The sequence below is a fragment of the Plectropomus leopardus genome, chromosome 10 (assembly GCF_008729295.1).
Source record: "Plectropomus leopardus isolate mb chromosome 10, YSFRI_Pleo_2.0, whole genome shotgun sequence".
Lineage (NCBI taxonomy): Eukaryota > Metazoa > Chordata > Actinopteri > Perciformes > Serranidae > Plectropomus > Plectropomus leopardus.
The window spans coordinates 14415484-14433489 of record NC_056472.1 but is presented as its reverse complement, the minus strand read 5'-3'; the positions used below and the strand labels follow the sequence as shown (position 1 = coordinate 14433489).

General features: G+C 39.2%; 1 protein-coding gene across 1 annotated transcript in view; it reads right to left on the bottom strand.

The window, feature by feature from the left end:
* The window catches only part of vwc2l (von Willebrand factor C domain containing 2 like), a 40737-nt gene extending 26043 nt beyond the window's left edge, over positions 1-14694 (bottom strand). Inside the window, exons 1-2 of the mRNA XM_042495239.1 lie at positions 14235-14694; positions 8587-8700 (exon numbers count right to left, since the gene is read on the bottom strand). Coding sequence (XP_042351173.1) covers positions 8587-8700; positions 14235-14648 — 528 coding nt within the window. The 5' untranslated portion in view covers positions 14649-14694. The remainder of the gene's footprint in view (positions 1-8586; positions 8701-14234) is intronic.
* Positions 14695-18006: the final 3312 nt, after the last annotated feature.

Here is an 18006-nt window from a genome sequence, read left to right as displayed (position 1 = left end):
TGTTGACTCGTGAATGGCATTTAGGTGACTAATGATGTGCTTTAATTAGGCTATGTAATACTGGTATGTACTCCGAACATTTTTAAATGAGTATTTTGATATTTTTGGGATATGTGCTCATTCACTTTCTTGCTGGGAGATTGATACCACTCAGAGGTCTGTGTGGCAAATCCAGTTTTTTTCCACCAAAATGACTGCATGTCTACGGGTTCCTTTAACATGGAAAACCCATTAAAAAATGCGATGGACTGCTTTCCCATTGCCAGCAGACAAGAGCTGTGTATACGGCTCTGCAGTAGACGAGTAGGCCTTTCTGTGTATTCTTTCTTTTTTTTTCCTGATGTGTCACATTAAGCATCAAGGACTGGCTGATAAACAGGTCAGCAAACAGCAGCATGGAGGGCAGTGAAAATGTTACGGTAGTTAGTTATTTATATACTTTGCTCTTTCTGTCTCCCGACTAAAGTTTGAAACATGTAAGAGTGCTGATTGCTAGTTTATTATTTTCTAGGTATTTTATTTGGCCCATCATTGCATTGTGCCTGCAGAGAGGCTAAAATGAGCATGGGTGTTGTATTTCCATCACTGGGAGTCAAAGCTGATTGTAGCTGGATCCAATAAATACCCATGACTACTGCAGAGACATTTGTCTCAGGAGTAAAAGCTGATTGCTACCTTTCCAAATAAATATGACGGCCAGACGTTATAGCGGGTGTTAGTGTTTTTTTCTTTTGTGTGTCCATTGGGAAAGAGGCTTTATCTAAGCTTTGCATAAAACTGGGAGAAACTCTGCCCAAAGGTCTACCAAAGCTCACTAATTGCTGCTAGGTAAACAGCAGAGGCTCATAACCCTGCATAAACTGGTAAAGTAATATTTTATACAGTTATTTTCTGTATGAATTTAACAAATGAGATTTAACATATTAATTAGTGAGCTTTAGAGTGGGGATGAGCATAATTAGGGTACTTGAGTACTATTACACGGCTAACATTACCTAACAGTTGTTGTTGGAACAGAGCCGAGCTGTTTCTGTGTTATTGTGAGTTTGCTGGAACCGCTAAACAGCTAGGTGTAAGATATCAGCCGCTGCTGCTGTGTTAGCGCATGCTTACCATGCTGATGTTAATCTGACTGGGAGGACAGCGCCTTGGAAAAAGTCCCTCAGGAAGTAATGGATTTTTTTCTTGAAGCATTGTTGTCAAATAGATGAAGATAGTTAGATTTTTTTATGCGAGCACTTGTAATTTAATGCCGGTACTCATATATGGAAGTTACTCAAAATACCCATCCCTTTTTAATTGGGGGTGGAACCAAGCTAGCTGTTCCCCACTTTTTTTTTCATCTTTATGCTAAACTATGCTCACCAGCCGCTTGCTCCAGCTTAATGTACATTCAAGGGAGTGATGTCAAACTTTTTATCTCTCTCTCTGCAAGAAAGTAACAAAGTCTACTTCCCAAAATGTCAAAATACTCCTTTAAATGCTGGATGTTGTCCTGTGGAATAAATGATCGTTTTGTCATTATGCTATCTACTATCCCAAACTACATCACTTCCAGACAGTTTGCTAGTAAAGCTGAATTGTAGCGACGACAATAGTACCATAGTTCATAAATGAAAGGGCCGTGGTAATACTGGATGCTTTAAAACGACTTTTATCAGCCATTTTTTGCCAGGATGCATTAAGTGGTTTAAAGTGGGAAGTGGCCAGGCTTGTCTTTTTTATTTGAATTTATGGCAGTCTGGATGTTCTGCAGCCATAAATTGAATACGAACAGAATCAAAAGATGAAGGCCGGGTGAGTGGGGAGGGGCACTGTAGAAATTAAAGTGAATGCATAACCCATTCTCTGATTGTGGCCATACATCCTTATCTTCAAACTCTCTATATCTATATGTAAAATGAAATCTCCAAGGGCAATTCAGAAATCAACTTGAGACTGTTAAACCTCAATCATTCCCCTCCTAGAAGATAATAAAGATAGTATGATGTATGTTGTCTGATGTATGATGTCTCAGCTGTACTTCCTGACAGGTCAGACAAATGTCTGATGGGAGTAAAAGTTAAGACGTGAAACTGTCTCTCAGATAAGATGTTTATAAATGGAAACGAAAAGTAAAAAATAAGACTCTTTAAAAGAAAATTAATAAGTACAGGAACTGTGACAGCAAATATGTGTGGAAATCTGTAACTTGTTCGTGTGCTGGTATAAAAACTTGTTTTGTATCTAGTGTTAAAAGATTCACACTCTTAGTGGTGTTAATGATGATAGATTTCATCTGCTCATTCATTTCGCCTGTTGCATATTTTAGAGCTGCTGCTCCCTGATGTAAAAGCACGCTTTTCCTTTTCGAATGTAGTAAAGCTGCTCTGAAATGAAAGAAAAAAAAGAAGAAGAAATACACATATAGATAGAACCTGAACATCTTTAACTCCTCTCATTAGAAATTCCTGTCAGAAATTCTTTTTAAATCATACCCACACAAGTAGTTGACACCAGTGCGCTCATGTAAATAAACCCTGGCAAAAATATTTCCCTCTCGCAGAGTTAAACATCCTTACAGCTATCTTCCCCTCTGTCAGTTTGAGCGCTCAAACAGAAACGTTCCAATTACACAGCAAGTTGTTGTCTCATACATATGGAGGATGGACTACATTTTGCCAGCCTGACAGACTTAATCTGTGGGGGCTGGCAAGGTGGGACTCAGGGTCAGAAGTGGAGCATATAGGGCCGTGTCTGACACATACAATCTCCATTCAGGATGTCATAGCTCTAACAGGAGTATTTGGCTTGTCTTGGCATCATGAATATATAAAGCTTGCTTAGCTTTGCTGTCCATGAGCTTTCTGGGTTGAGTGAAGATACCTTAACCATGAGCAACATAAAAAATCAATTATACCTCACTTTAAATTACCACTTCCAGCAGCAGAAACCCAGGTTCAGTCATGATTATGTAATAATAAATATGTCTCGCAAGGGAATTGAAGCAACAGCAGTTTGTAATAATGAGTTTCAAACTGAGTGTTTATTACAGTCTTTAAATGGAGGCTGAAGCCTACTTAACGTGTTTACAGGCATACTGATATTCATTTTAGGCCTTTCTAGAATCCCAGTGTTTTTTGCATTCAAACATCTTATCCTGGTTTCAGAAATCTGAATTATCTTGTTTTTGATAAAGCCAATATGCTAGCTGGAGTTCTGCAACAAAAAGTGAGATAAAGTTATTGGCACCCCCAAGGGGGACCAGGGGAGGCCATGGCCCGCTGATACATTTGCTGCATCCCCACCAAAAATACCTGGAAGCTGATATCACTGTCTTTAACATGCTGAGGTGCTCTTTTTCAGCAAGCAAAAAGGTAGTGTTATCTTGTGAAATTAGACAACCTAAGGCAGGGGCGTCTAAACTTTTTTGAATGGGGTCAGATTAGATAATAGAAAAATACCTGGGGGCCAGCTTCTTCTTTTATCAAATAGGTTATTTTGGAAAAAAAAAAAACAAAACTGTTTCATCTTCCACTGAAAAAGTATTCAACTATCCACTGTTCCTGACAGCAGTGGCCCTCACTTGACGACTTTCGTCTATTGTTTACTGTCTGTTTATACAGAAACCCTAATTTTGTCTGCATAGTAATTGATGCATGTCTACAAACTGTATGATAGTACTGCTCATGGAAAAAGTGCAAAGTGATCTTGCTTGATTAGCCAATATTGTGTGGTGGGGGCCGCGCATATTGAAAGATGAGCCACGGGCCATTCAAAATCTGACTGCAAGCCATGATTGGCCCCTAATTGGACTTTGAACATGCCTGACTAAAGCCATCCTTTGGTATCAACCATGTCAGCATAGCTGTCAGAGAGGGGGCTAAATTTTGGCAAGGAAACAACCGGCATGGCCATTTTCAAAGTGGTCCCTTGAACTCTCACCTCAAGATATCTGAATAAAAATGGGTTCTATGTCTATCCACGAGTCTCCCCTTAACTTGAGAGGACTTGTTCCCAGTAAATGTTTTGATCCTTAAATTCAAATTAAAGCTGTTCATTTGTCTTTTTAAGGAAAAGGACAACCAGCAACCTATTTTAAGAACAATGAATCAACTAACACATGTATACAGACACTTAACACATAAAAAAAGGGATAACTGTGGAACTCAAAATGTTAACTTTACCAGTGTTAGTCTATGCAAATAATTAAAAAAACATAAACTGTATCTACCCCAGTATATTAGTATCTGATTTCTCAACTCTTCATACTGACAGTTTTAAGAGAGTTAGCTAGTTTAATCTGGCCTACATACTACAACAGAAAAATGGAATTCCTGAAATTCATTTATGCCTTTTGGTTTTGGTACGCCACCCAAAGATATTCTGTGGCCTCATCTTCCTCATCACAGACAAACATGTCCTCAACTTGAATCATTGAATTATTAGTCAATGAAACACAAAAATGGGATGCATTCCAATTGATCCAAAGTGTGACCATATGGAGGAGCTGACTCATGTCCTTATTCTGGATGGCCTCCTGCCTTACACCTACAGACCTCTGATTGATGTGCTGAACCAACGTTACTCTACTTCCATCCTATATGAAGAATGCAAGAAGATGAGGTGCTGTAAGAACTACGTGGGGTTCCATGGTCACGTCTGGCCCATGTATTAAAACCCTTTCTGAGAAGAAAGCGAACGCCTACAAAGAAAGTCTGAAAATCTAATGCGGAGAATTTACTGTATTGTGTCTCCCTCGTCCTTTATTACTGCTGATAAGATGGAGAAAATAAAACCAGAATTCAGCAGAGTCCTGGGAGCCAGAAACAAAAATGGGCTCATTCTTAAATGCTGAAAAAGCTCAGTTGGTGCAGAAATGAGAATGTCTGGGTGTGGAGGAGTCAGACAGACCTGCATTGATGCTGACATTCAAAGACCTGGATAAAGTTGAAATGAAACGGATATGAATAACCAGGTTCGTTGTGTTAGATGGGAGTTTATATCCCTAATATCAGTACCAGGATACTAATGTCTATGCAAACATGTCCTTCATAACAAAAGCAGCTATGAACAGGATCAACGCAAAAACATAACATTTCTTAACAGAACCTTCACTTAGCAGATGATGGTCAATTACATGTTAGTTTGAAGTATCTAATTAAGGGTAAAAGCACAGCACAATCATGAACTCACTCTAGGAGCAGGACAATTAGGTAAGTGGATGTAAGGATCCAGCTTACACCAATTTTGATTAATATTTGATCAGCTGCCAAACACACAGCAAGGAAATTACTCTAAAACATAACAATGGGAACAATTAGACACAGTTTCACTGGAGTCTGCATCTGGCACAGATACAACTTCCCATTTCCCCCATGAGGCATATTACTATCTTTAGAGGATAGCAGAGCAGACGATAAGACATCATATAGCAGCTCTTAAAGTACACATTAGTGATGTAAAAATGTAAATCTGCTGAACCTTTCATTTGTTTTTCTCAGCAAAATGCATTGTCTGGAATAGTTGCTGCTGGTAAAGTGTACGGATAAATTGGAATTAAACTCAACATAAGAATTAACATATATTATTCATGTGGTTTGAGGCAATGCAATCAATATATTTGAAAATGAATGTGTGCCAGAAACAACAGAACTAAGGCTTAGATTTATTGTTTATGGCTCACATTAATTTTTATTGTTGTCAAACTGGCAAGAAATGGGCAGCTGGCTTTTTTTTGCATTCTGAATGCAATGTTAGGAGTTTTGTCATCTAACGGTGTATCTTGAGCTCTAACTTACACTTAATCCATGTTGTATTACAGATGTTTTTTCTTTTTTCTTTTTTTTTTTTTTTTTTACAGTTGGTAATACACACATCTTGACTCATTTTTCTTCATGCAGTGCAAAAAATGACACAAAAGTAATTCGAGTAATGCTGTACAAACCTACTATTTACTATTCATACTTTTATAGGACAGCCACAGATAGATAGAAATACAGAAGTGCTAGTCAAACCTGTCTTCTGCATTTACATCACAACTTATGTCTCTTGCCCTCACGAGTCTTTAATGGGGGTCATAGAGGAATGAGATCAGTGTTTTGGGTCCCAGTGTTTTATTTTTTATTTATGTTTTTGGTCCACTTTTAGATGTAGCAGAATGTAACAAACTGCTGTCTAAAGTAATTTGTAATTCATGAATATTATATAAAAAAAAATCAACTGTTTTTTACAATAGTAAGTACACATTGGCAGAATGGACTGTAAATACACATACTTTTGATGGTGGTTGAGTTTCTGAGACAGCAACTAACAGTGTGGTCATTTTGAATGATGAATGCATTTTGTGTCCACAGAGTATTCCACATTGACTTCTTTGGAAGAACATTTGTGGTTTATTTCCATGTCATATACTTTGGGGCAGCACAATCCATGCATCCTAAAGTCAAATTTTGCATGCTTTTTGTTTTAATGAAACTTTGCTTATGCTAAAAACAATTAATAAATTATAGTTTAAATACATAAGTATTTAAATAAGTTTATGGGGGGCTAATTTTGTAATGAGTGAGTAAGTGTTACAGTTGAGAGACAAATCTTCAGGGTTCTGGTAGAATAGTTTATCATGACAGAGGTGGACAATTTTTTACTTAAAAATCGCAATACCACAATCAAACAAAAAAACACTACTTCAAGTACAAATCCTTTAATTTTACTTAAAATTCCAGTATGTAGGGTTCAGAGACATCTCTTGACAGAAATGGAATAAAATATTCATAACTGTGTTTTCATCAGCATATTATCACCATTTATTTTATACCTATTATCTGAATGACAAAACTACCATTTTGCAACATCTAAATATCAAGGTAGGGCTACTTTTTATAATTTATTTTGGGTATACAATCTTAATCTGAAATGCAACTGTTACAATTACAGCTGCCAGATAAATGCAATGAAGTAAAAAGTGCAATATTTCTCCCTGAAATGCAATGAAGCAGAAGTGAAATGTAGCATCAAATGGAAATACTAAGTACAAGTACCTAAAATGTCTACTTAAATACAATACTTGAGTGGATTCTTAGGTGTGTACAAAGAGTTTTGATTTCATTGATGCATTGTAGGTGTTAGAGTGACTGCTGTGCTGAGCTGCATGTCTGTAAAGAGAACTGTCTCAACAGTTCTAAAAAAGTGAATTTATTCAAAAGGAATGTGTGTTACCACTTATTTCGCAATTTGCCTTTTAAAAGAAATAATTTTTGACAAGTGTGTTAAAAATGTAATTCGAAAGAGAAACCTACTCAATGTAGCTATGAGACATTGCAGACTCCTTCAATGTATTCAGTGTTGCCTGGTGCTTTGAGTGCGTCCTTTTGTGTGAGGTCTACCGTGAAGAGGATCAGTCATGCCTTAGCCCAGACTCACAAAAGAAAATGGAGCACCAGCACCAAACTTAGACGTGCTGCCAGATGTTCAGGTGAAGAAAAGTCCCCTGTTGTCCCCGTCTTATTGGCTGGGTATTAGAGAGAATCGGCTGTCATGCTTTTCATTCCCACTCTGAGACAAATGGAGATGGGGCATGGAAGCAATGAATAGTCAAATAACCTTCAGCGGGGCAAATGGTAATGTAAAATACTTTGAGGCTGGACATCAGGGTCACAGGAATCTCACCCATGCGGTAAATAGAAGTGACGGGAATGAGTTGACAGTCAAACTGCATGCAGCTGTTGTCCAAGTCAAAGCAATATTTCACTGGTGGTCAGGGAGTACAGAGAGAGAGAGGAGGACTTGTGGATGAGGGGAGCTGGATGCTAAAAACACCCTTTATACGTGTACAGGGATTCTTTAAGAGCAACAAAGTTCAAACCAGAAAAAAAGTTTGAAAATTCTTTGTGGCCTAATTGTTTTCACTTAATAATTTCTACTAATTAGGGCCCTTGTTGCCTCTGGCAAATTGGATAGGAAAACCAATTTGAGCAATCATTTTTTCCAGCTTTTATGGCTGTTATGTCTCATAGGTGTCAGTGCTTAAAAGCGGAGTCACTAATTACTGTCGTGTGTGTTGTGTAGGCAGCCGTGATTGTCTGTAGATGTGCTTTCACGGCACGTTTCCACAATGGCGGTGCATCGAGTTCTGCAAAGACTTTTGTTGTAATGAGAGAACAATTAAAAGTTATGAGAAATGGACAAATCACAAAAAAACAATAGCATTTTCTTTTATTTGTATGTATAGGCTAAATTTTTTTCTGTGAAAATAAAATTGCCTCAGTATTTAAGCCTTACTCATGCCTTAACTGCACTGCACTGGATAGATTAGCACCTGTCTCTAGGGGATTTAAAGAAAGGTGAGTGAAGTATTAAGGCTGCATGTTTTAGCAGTTAAATTTCTTGCAAATGAATCAATTAACATTACTTGCCTGTAAGAATTAAAGAAATTATTCAACACAGTCTGACAGTTGAAATCTACTGTGTGTGCCTTTGTCACCAAAAATGCCCCCTTTTTCAACTCTGCATCCCTTCCCTAGCGGGATCGCAGGAAGCACGGACGGGATTGTTCACATTTGAGTTCACATCCCAGCCCTAGCCTGACGATCTGGGATCTGAACTCACCCTATATCTCCTGGTTCTTGATTGCAGCTGTGCTGGGGCCAGAGGGACGCCGGCAGCCATGCTGGGCAGACTGGTCCCTTCCTCATCTGATGGGGAACCCTGTAGGTGAAACACCTACTAAGGTTGAGTGGCATGACTCTCTCACAGGGCAACAAAACAAAAGAGTAGAAAATACACCCACTGGTAGTAAATCTGCACCTACAAAAAACTGCATTGTTTAAATTCTATTTTGTAATACCTCAGTGGATGAGTTGTTATTGGGAAATATACTTTAGATTTAATTGTCAGGTTGCTGATGCATGAGTTATACCAGCATTATATTCAACAAATGACAGGCTGACATTGCACTGCAGTCAGCTGCTTTGTGTTGAATGAATGCCCAATACCACTTGCACCGAAAATTACTGCATACTCTCCTTACATGGAACTTAATGACTGATCTATTGCATGATGGGATTTTCAACAGAATGAAACTGGAGACATTAAAAAGTGTTGCCAAACTACGCCTACATCAATTCTTCATTCAGACTTAAACATCCAAGCATCCCAGAAGCTCAAAATTGACCTCATCTCTCCTCTTATCATGCTGTGATGCTGCACTTCTTCTCCATCATGTGCTACTGAATATAAATGCAAACGTCTGCACAATGCAAAGGAAATGCCAATGAGGCCCACACCAAAGGTTAACCTGTCGGCATCTCTAAACAGGGGTCTGTATACCAGAAACTGACGGCCTTTGATTTCCTCGAACACTGCAGGGTTCCCAGCTTTCATATTCTCACTGAGGAGACAGCCCTTCCACATGATGCGGACTAAGACATCAGAGTTACTTGTGTGGTCGAAGATAGGGGAAGCGGATCCTCAGAGATTTCCTCTCTCCTTATTTCTGTTGTGTAATTTCTACTGAGATGATCTATTAGAACAAATTCATGTGTTTTTTTTCTCCCTCAATTGCAAATAAATGTCCTTCCCTCTCTGGGCCCCTCCAGTCAAGGTTAGCAAGAGGGTGAGCTGCACTATTGATGGACTTGATCTCACATCAAACTGCGAGGCTTATGCACTCACAGCGGCCCTTGCAAAATCTGTGGGCTTGCATCCCAATGCAGGACTGAGCTTGATACTGTCTGACGTGCAAACACACCAATCAGTACAGATTAAGTACATAGGTTTTAAATGGGCTGATCCCACACACCCCTTATTAGCAGCAACACTATGTCACTGTCATGCTGATGTACTAATGCATAATGCAAGGCCACAACAAACAATTATTTTCATCATCAGTTTTTATATTATGATTATTTTTTTGATTGGAAAACAAATCATTGAACATAAATGTAAAAAAAAAAAAGACAATGCCTGGCCGTCTTCCAACTGTTTGTTTTGTCCAGTTAACAATACAAAGCCCAAATGCATGCTATTTAAAATAATAATAATAACTAGTATTATAATTAGATAGTAAATCACAGAAAATAATAAATATCTTGACTCCTTGCATATCTATATTGTTTCACATTTAGCACTAGCATAATGTACCAGAGGCAGACACATGAAAAATGAAAAGCAACTGAAAAGCAACAAAGCGAGATTTTACATTAACAGCTGATAGACAATTCCTAGTGACTGTTTTTTCCCCTTCTTGTTTTTGATTTTGTCTGTTTTTGAATGGTGCATTTTCACAGATAAACTGTAGCTGAATGATTAATGCTAATGCTTCATTCAGATTCCCTGTCGATTCCTATAGGTATACCTTTTCTCTAGGGAGTCTAGATCTATGATTACTGGCATCTGACTCAACTCAAATATACAAATTTATCTGAAAGGATGTCTGTAAGCCAATCACATCAACTAAGGTGGACTGCAGTAGAGACACGCACCCTTATTTTTCTAACAAGAATGGCTGATAGTGAGGCATGAGGAAACACAAGGCATAATTTAATGTAATAATTATGTATATTATATTATAATTATAGTATTATAATTACATAATTTGTGTTTTAAAGTAAACATGAGATGCTATATTATTTACTTCATGTAATAAAGTGAACATGAGATGTTATATTACCTTTGCAAATCACTAATAGCTCAGTAATAGCTTTAGCCCAGGATTTTTTCATAATGATACAATCAGCTTATACTGAATCCTATCAATTATGTCCACAGAACATTAACCTCAGAAGGTTTTCAAAGCACCGTTTTCTGGAGGTAATTCAGAAATGGAGAATATTTTGAGTTGTAATCAAAAATACAATACAAAATATATATATGAAATGTGGTTCAAGCCTCATGTAATGATTAATATGAGTAAACATCTTTTTTTGTTTAAAAAAAAGGTCTTTTAAAACCATTTATTGTCATTTTTACTATTAGGTGGTTCCTGCATTTAGATTGTCCGTCCACTGAAATGCACCGTAAAAAAAACCCACATACAGTATCCTATAAAAAAAGGGGGGAAAGAAGATTAATTAATGGTTTATAAGTGCATTTGGAGTGAAAATCCATCATTACAATATACATGTTTTGTGTGTTTGGAGCATAATTGGGTTCTGAATGAGTAAATGCACTGTGTAACAACAAATTACAAAGCATTCTGTTGAAGCTTTGCAAAGCAGGTAGACTGCAATGAGATTGTCAATAAAAACTGTTTGGGTAAATGTCCACTTCAAATTATGTTTGTATCCAACTATTCTGCACAAGTGATATCAGTTTGTAAACAAGCATAATCAGTGTTTTCCTTCAACGAGGGCAACCCATGCTACTAAAAGTCAGTCTTCACATTTTACTTAGTGAAGCATAGTTATTGTATTTCCCTGACTTTAAAGCTGCAATAATCATATTTGTGTATTAATAATGGGTCCACAACTATGTGTATCATTAAAGGGGTTGCTTGAGGTGACACATGCACAGACAATAGGCAGCAGATTCCTCCAGCTCTATGGAATTTCACCATCAAATGATTTTGGCTTTATCACCAAAACCATATGTTTTGGTATGCAGACTAACATCACCTCAGGCCACATCAGACAGCAGTCTATAATGGAAAAGCTCTGTTGTATCAACTGCACATTACCTGTGCAACACCAAACAGCAGACACAGTTTGCAGCTAGCTAGTGAACATAGTGGAGCACTTAGCATCTAAAGAATAAGATATTTCTCCAGTTGTTGGTAAAGACCAAAAACAAAGCTAGAAGAGACTTCCATTCATCAGGTGGCATGGAACATGACATGAAGTTAATGCTAATGTTGTTCTGTGTTTGCTGGAATTAGTTAATAGGAAGAAGTTTGCAAATATGCCATAACGACTTCACAACCAGTCCTCCAACCCATACGACCACATAGGTCGTATGTTCCTTCCCTTTAATATGACCCACAGAGGCTTTTTTCTAAAATTGCCACCCACCAGTGGACGACATTTGGGGTTGCAGTTTTAAACATGGGGTTAACATTGTGAAAAAGTCACAGTTTCACCAAAACTATGTTGTTAGGTTAAGAATAAAGATCATGGTTTGGCTTCAAATATGTTTGTTACCACAGAGATCTAAGATGAGATATCTCCCATGACATACATCATGTACATCATGTGGCATACAATGTCACATTCTTTAAATAAGTCAATGTGACTTTTGGTTTTTCACAGGAAACTAACAGTGGTCTTCTAGGTAAGATCCTGTGTTAGCATGATCTGTCCACCTCCCTGTCCTCTCACTGTAATTGGACTTTGTCACACTTTATAATACATCACCTGACTTCCTCCTTTGATCCCATCATAAATACTTTACCCACTAAAGGTCATAACCTAACAATGAATATGTCACCGCTGTGTTTACAACTTGGTCCGCTGCCTCTGCATGGCCAAATACATGCATATGGACACATTGTTGTGTCTGATAATTTGAGTAAATCTTAAAAAAAAAAAATATACAAAAAAATTTTAAAAAAGGGAAAAACAGGCAGAGGGCAGAGAATGCTAGTTAATGTCCAAGATGTTTTAAAAGGCTTTGAGTATTCATTTTGTGCTGGAGTGCTATTCATTTCGAGTTTGCTGCACAAAATAGATGATTGAAAAGTGCTCTTCTTCTCTCCTTTCTACACCTGATTGAGATAATCCATTAGTCGCAGAGCTGCTGTTAGTTTGTTGGTGGCTGATGGTAAAAAGAAAAAATGTAGCCACAGAAATCAGTTTCTGAATATATGTGGTTGGCTTTAGAAAAATCCCACACTGAATAATAGAGAGGACACTGGCCATGTCACCATACCGTACACAAGTTTGCTGTCTAATTCAATGGGCTCGCTGTGTGTGTCCTCGGCCTCTAACATTATGTCAGAAGCAATGTCATATGTATAAAAATGTGAAGGAGTCTTCAACCTAATCATTATCCTTGAATACTTGCAATTCAAATCAGTGGATCCGAAACATAAGTCAGGTTTCAATTAGAGGTTTTAAGCATTTGGCTGACACAACTAAAATGGACAGACTAATCCTAACTGGTTACTGATGTATTTGCACATGATAAAATGCCTTTATTAGCAATAGAGCTTTAACGTTGTTTAGCCGCATTGTCATATTATATTTCAATCACTTACAGCCTCAATCCACTTGTGAGGAATTTGAATGAGGAAGTTTCCTCATGGGCAGCAACAGTTTAAACACAGACTGCAGTTGTCATTCTAATAGTGTTATTTCTAATAAAGCAGTACTGTCATGCTCTATAACAACTGCTGAGACACTAGTCAAATGGGTAGAAACAGTGCTCCCTTCGCAGGAGACACAGGGATACTGAATCTGCCAACAATGACTCAGTGTCCACAAATCAAAGCATTTAAATATCCTTATAGCATCTGTCAGTGTGGTAATGCTGGGTGAATGTTCACTTGATGGGGCAGGGAGGAGGGGGGGATGACATCACTCTGGGAAGCAGCCATCTTTGTGCCCTTGGCCAATAAACACATTTTCATGATACTTTTACAGTCTGCCAAGAAGAAGATATAAACTCACATTAACAGGAAGCCTCACTAACCCAAACCCTAACAACTGCCACTATAGCTCAAGCTCTTGTTGGGCTTTATTTGAATTTTAAAAAACATAAATATCAGAGTTGATTGCTGTCAACAAGTTGCAAGACCAAAAAGGGTGTTAATATTCCTCCTCTCCGGAGACAGTGGCTGCTATCAAAATGACATTGTGACATTAGATTTTGTCTAGTCTAGTTAGGGGTGTTCATGCTATTGTAAAAAAACTTCACAACAACTGAATAGCCCAGACAGATTGCCATGTAAGATGGTTGCTTTAGTGGCATACAGACTTTGACTGAATCGACCTGGCAAGATGGAACCAACTCTTGGGCATCAGTTGGGCACTATAACCCCTTAAGAAGCTTATAGTGGATTAACTGTTTTATACTGCAAGACATAGATCAAAGGGGATGACATTAATTAGACTGGACAGAGCATCTTTAAAAATTCATAAATGCTCCTGCTCTTGTGTTAGACAGAAGCATATTGGAAGTGCTGATGGCGACTTATGTCAAGAATTAAGCCAGTTATTACAAAATCACGCATCTGAAACAACTTTTTTCGATGTGAAAATGTAAGAAATATACTGAAGCTGTTGTTTTAATAAAAAGAAAACATCTCAGAAGTCAGATCTTACCTTGAATTCTTCCAGTATTTTGTATGTTTTCCCCCGATATTCACAAAAGTTTTTAACCTCCTTGCACTCGGGGCAGCATCCATTGTGCTCCACTTTGGTGCACTTGGGGTGCAGTTTAGGGCACTCGGGCTGGTCGCACACAGGCCCGTCCTCCGTGCACACGCACGGACAGTTCGAGTGTCCCGGGTAGAATCGCTCCCCGAGTTTGTAAACGAAGCCACTGTCGTCCACGCATCCTTTCCCCCGGTAGTCATCGAAGACAATGTTTTCACTGGCGGTCCGCTCCGCCTCGTCTGCGGTGTAATCCTCGGGGTTACCCACTGAGGCCGGAGACACGGCGCGCAGGGCCAGAAGGAGGACGAAGGCAGCCGACAGCAGAGGGCCCATCCTTCGCCGCGGCATCGATATCCACATTCAACAAGATTCCGTGGATGTCATCCCTAGGCTCCCGGTATCCTCTCCGGATCCGTCCTGCGCTTCATTATCAGCATCATGAGGAAATACACTGCAGTGGAGAGAAATAAGAGATGAGATGATGGATGATGATTCCACTGCTGCTGTTTTGCACATCCTCATAATGCTTGCATTGCATATACTTTTAATTACTGCTCAGGCCTGTGTTTATATTGTACTGCTGCAAACAGTTTTCATTATAGGGATCATTTAAGGTTTCTTTAATTAAAATGTTATCATCTGGCCGAGACAAATGACTCTCCAGTGCAGCGCACTCAACAGGCTAATGCCATTATTCCTGAAGGGAAAAAACAATGTTGACATAAGAAGCGTTAGTCTATAGCCTCGGTGCGCTCGTGTGGAGGTGCGGGTTGGCGGGGGGCGGGGGGCTCAGATTCAAATGATTCCCTTCGTGCAAAATCTCAGCAATGGGTAGACGTCCAACTATAGAGAAAAAGGTCAAAACATCCACTATCTGAAGTAGGTGGAGTGGGCTCCTCACAATATCTGCACATTAAATAAAAATTAACCTATGTGCTATCTTTGTATACATTCAAACTCTATGAGAGCGACCAGAGACAACAGGTTGGTCTATTTTCTTTGAAGCCAATCATTATACAAATTACACTTCCGACTCTCTGACATTAACACATTTTTACTAAGCCATACATGTAACATGCAAATGTCCCGAATCAAAAATGCGCAATGATTTAACCCCAAATGCATCCCTCACTCGGAAGGGGAAAACCACAGAGCAGAATCTAGACAGTTAAGCAATACATAGCTAAAAAATAAATACCCCCTTTGGCTTGAAACCGTTTGATTTCTGAGTGAAGCGTGTCTTGACAGGTCAATTGAAATGCCAGTGACAACAGGGATGTATTTATATATTACACGACAGGGCAAACTCACCGCGTTGAAATAGCCTGATATCCACTTAGTGTGAAGCCCAACAGATAGAGGGGCTAGAGCAGATTAAAGATAGTCGCCCTAGCCTATTGGAAACTTCACTTTATCCACAGGGTAAATGCACCAGACTCCACGAGACACTATAATCCTCCCTCCCGGTTGTGATGATGGGTTTAAAAGCAATTAAACACCAGCCTTTTGGAGAAATGGTTCCCCCTTTCCAGTGGAAATAAAACGATATCCGAGTAAAAGTAGGTCTGCTTCATGATTATCCTCGTCGGACTCACCTTTTTTTGGAGACAAACAGTTAGAGGCATGCGGTACGGAGAGAGAGAGAGAGAGAGACCGAGAAAACAGCGAGAAAATCCTGTGTAGCGTTCCCTGAGAATCAATTCAATATTTCCCAACGACGCAGGTGAATGTTAGAAAGCTGCAGTCAGTCTTGTTGCATGTGTGTGTACATCCAGCGGTTGCATGAAAAATAAGATTCCAGAAGGGCAGAAGTTAGAGTATGGGAAATGAAAGCGAACGGGATCGAAGCCAGTCATTGTTTGATTTTCGGTTTTCGGCGGAGGTCGCATTCATCGTCAGGAGGCGAGACTGAGGAGGGAGCGCTCCGACTTTCAGCACCTTGGAGAGCGACTGTCTCCTGCGTCCTGCACTGAGCAGAGCAGAGCAGAGCAGAGCAGAGCGCCCCCGTCCCCCTTCCGTCACCCACAGACACAACAACAGCTCACATCCCACGATCCGGGGACACCGACTGCATTTCTCCAACTGCTCCTGCAGGAGTTAAACGCCTAAATCAAGTCAAATGACGAAATAAGTGGCTAGTAGTCACAGATGTCCCCATACGAGCAGCTGGAGGTATGTGCGTGAGTGCCTTTTTGTGTCTGTAAACGCCTGTGTTTGTGTTATAATGCGCCTGTGCATGTGCGTGCGCGCGCGCCTGAGTGTCTTCACACATGACCCGCAGCATGTTTCCCTGAGTCACTCATTATCTGCAGCACAGCATACAGAAACCCATTTGTATTCTACGGTATAACGCAAAAAAGGGAGTCTGACTTGTCAGCCCCCTACAACAACAACAACAACAACAACAACAGGAAAATACAGTAAGGCTTTGCAGAGCAGCATCCACTTTGTTTTACAGATGGTAGCCCGTAGGGGCCACTGCCTGACTACATTCAGTCTGAGCACATACTGACTGAGACCCAAAAGACCAGCACTTTATTAGGTATTCCCACAAGGAACCAGACGCATCTTTTCAACCTCAACCTTATGGCCTGCCTTGTTCAAATATGTGTTTATGGCCTTTATCTGGGTAAGGATTAAGAGCTGATATTCTATAGCTTTTTTACTTGAAACACCTGTCAGTCCCCAAGGCAGCTCGGTCAAAAAAACTCACCTCTACAAAATATTTTAAATTATAAAGTTACATCTGTGGCATACTTGACCCACTGTGAAAGGTTAAATCCAACGGACACAGCCCAATTAAAAAATGCATTCAGTGAATTCTGGATAATTTACTGCACTATTTTGTACCTGACTGAAACACCTTAAAAATATTTATATGGTTTTATACTGAGACATATAAACATGGATGCATACTGCACTTGTCTACTAGGCACAGGCCCCTAAGTGTCAGTGGCCCACCAGGCCTTAACCAGCAAAATGTTAGTCAAATAAACAAATACAGACCAAGCAGCAACCTCAGAGGCTGAAAAATGAAGCCAGTACTTAAGTGCCAGAAACTGCAGTTCACTGACTGGCCAATTGAGGCTGGTACCAAAACAGAGTAAATCTCCATAGACTCCCATGTTAAAATGTCCAACTTCACAACAGAAATAGACATGTTTTCAGCCTACTACAAAAAACAGTTTTGGTCTCTTTAGCCAATTTTCATGATAACTTTACTGAAAGCAATTTTTTTATATAACTCAGTCATTAGCATTTTAAGTTTCAAAGTTACGCATATTTAAGGACAGAATTGCTTCAGTGACAGTCTGTCTGTGAGTTGTCACCACAGTTTGTGAGTCAGATTCACCCTTCGCACCTCCATAACTCCAATCTCATCCAAACGTGGTCTGTTCTGACTCCAAAAAAAACCCAAGATGGCGATGGTTGAAATGCAAAACTCAAGGCCGCCTAACCCAAAAACCAATGTATGATATAATGGTAACTCTTCGCTTATTTATACAGTCTATGGTACTGAAAAAAAGAGACAAAAAACAAACACAGACATGAAAAGGAACTGCAAAGTGAGACAAAATAGCTATAAAAAATGGGTTAAAACAACCACAAAAAGACACATAATAACCACAAAGAGACACAAAACCACAAAAACATGATTACAATTACAATGAGATGCAAACAATAAAAGAGGCAAAAACATCACAATGTCTGTACATCT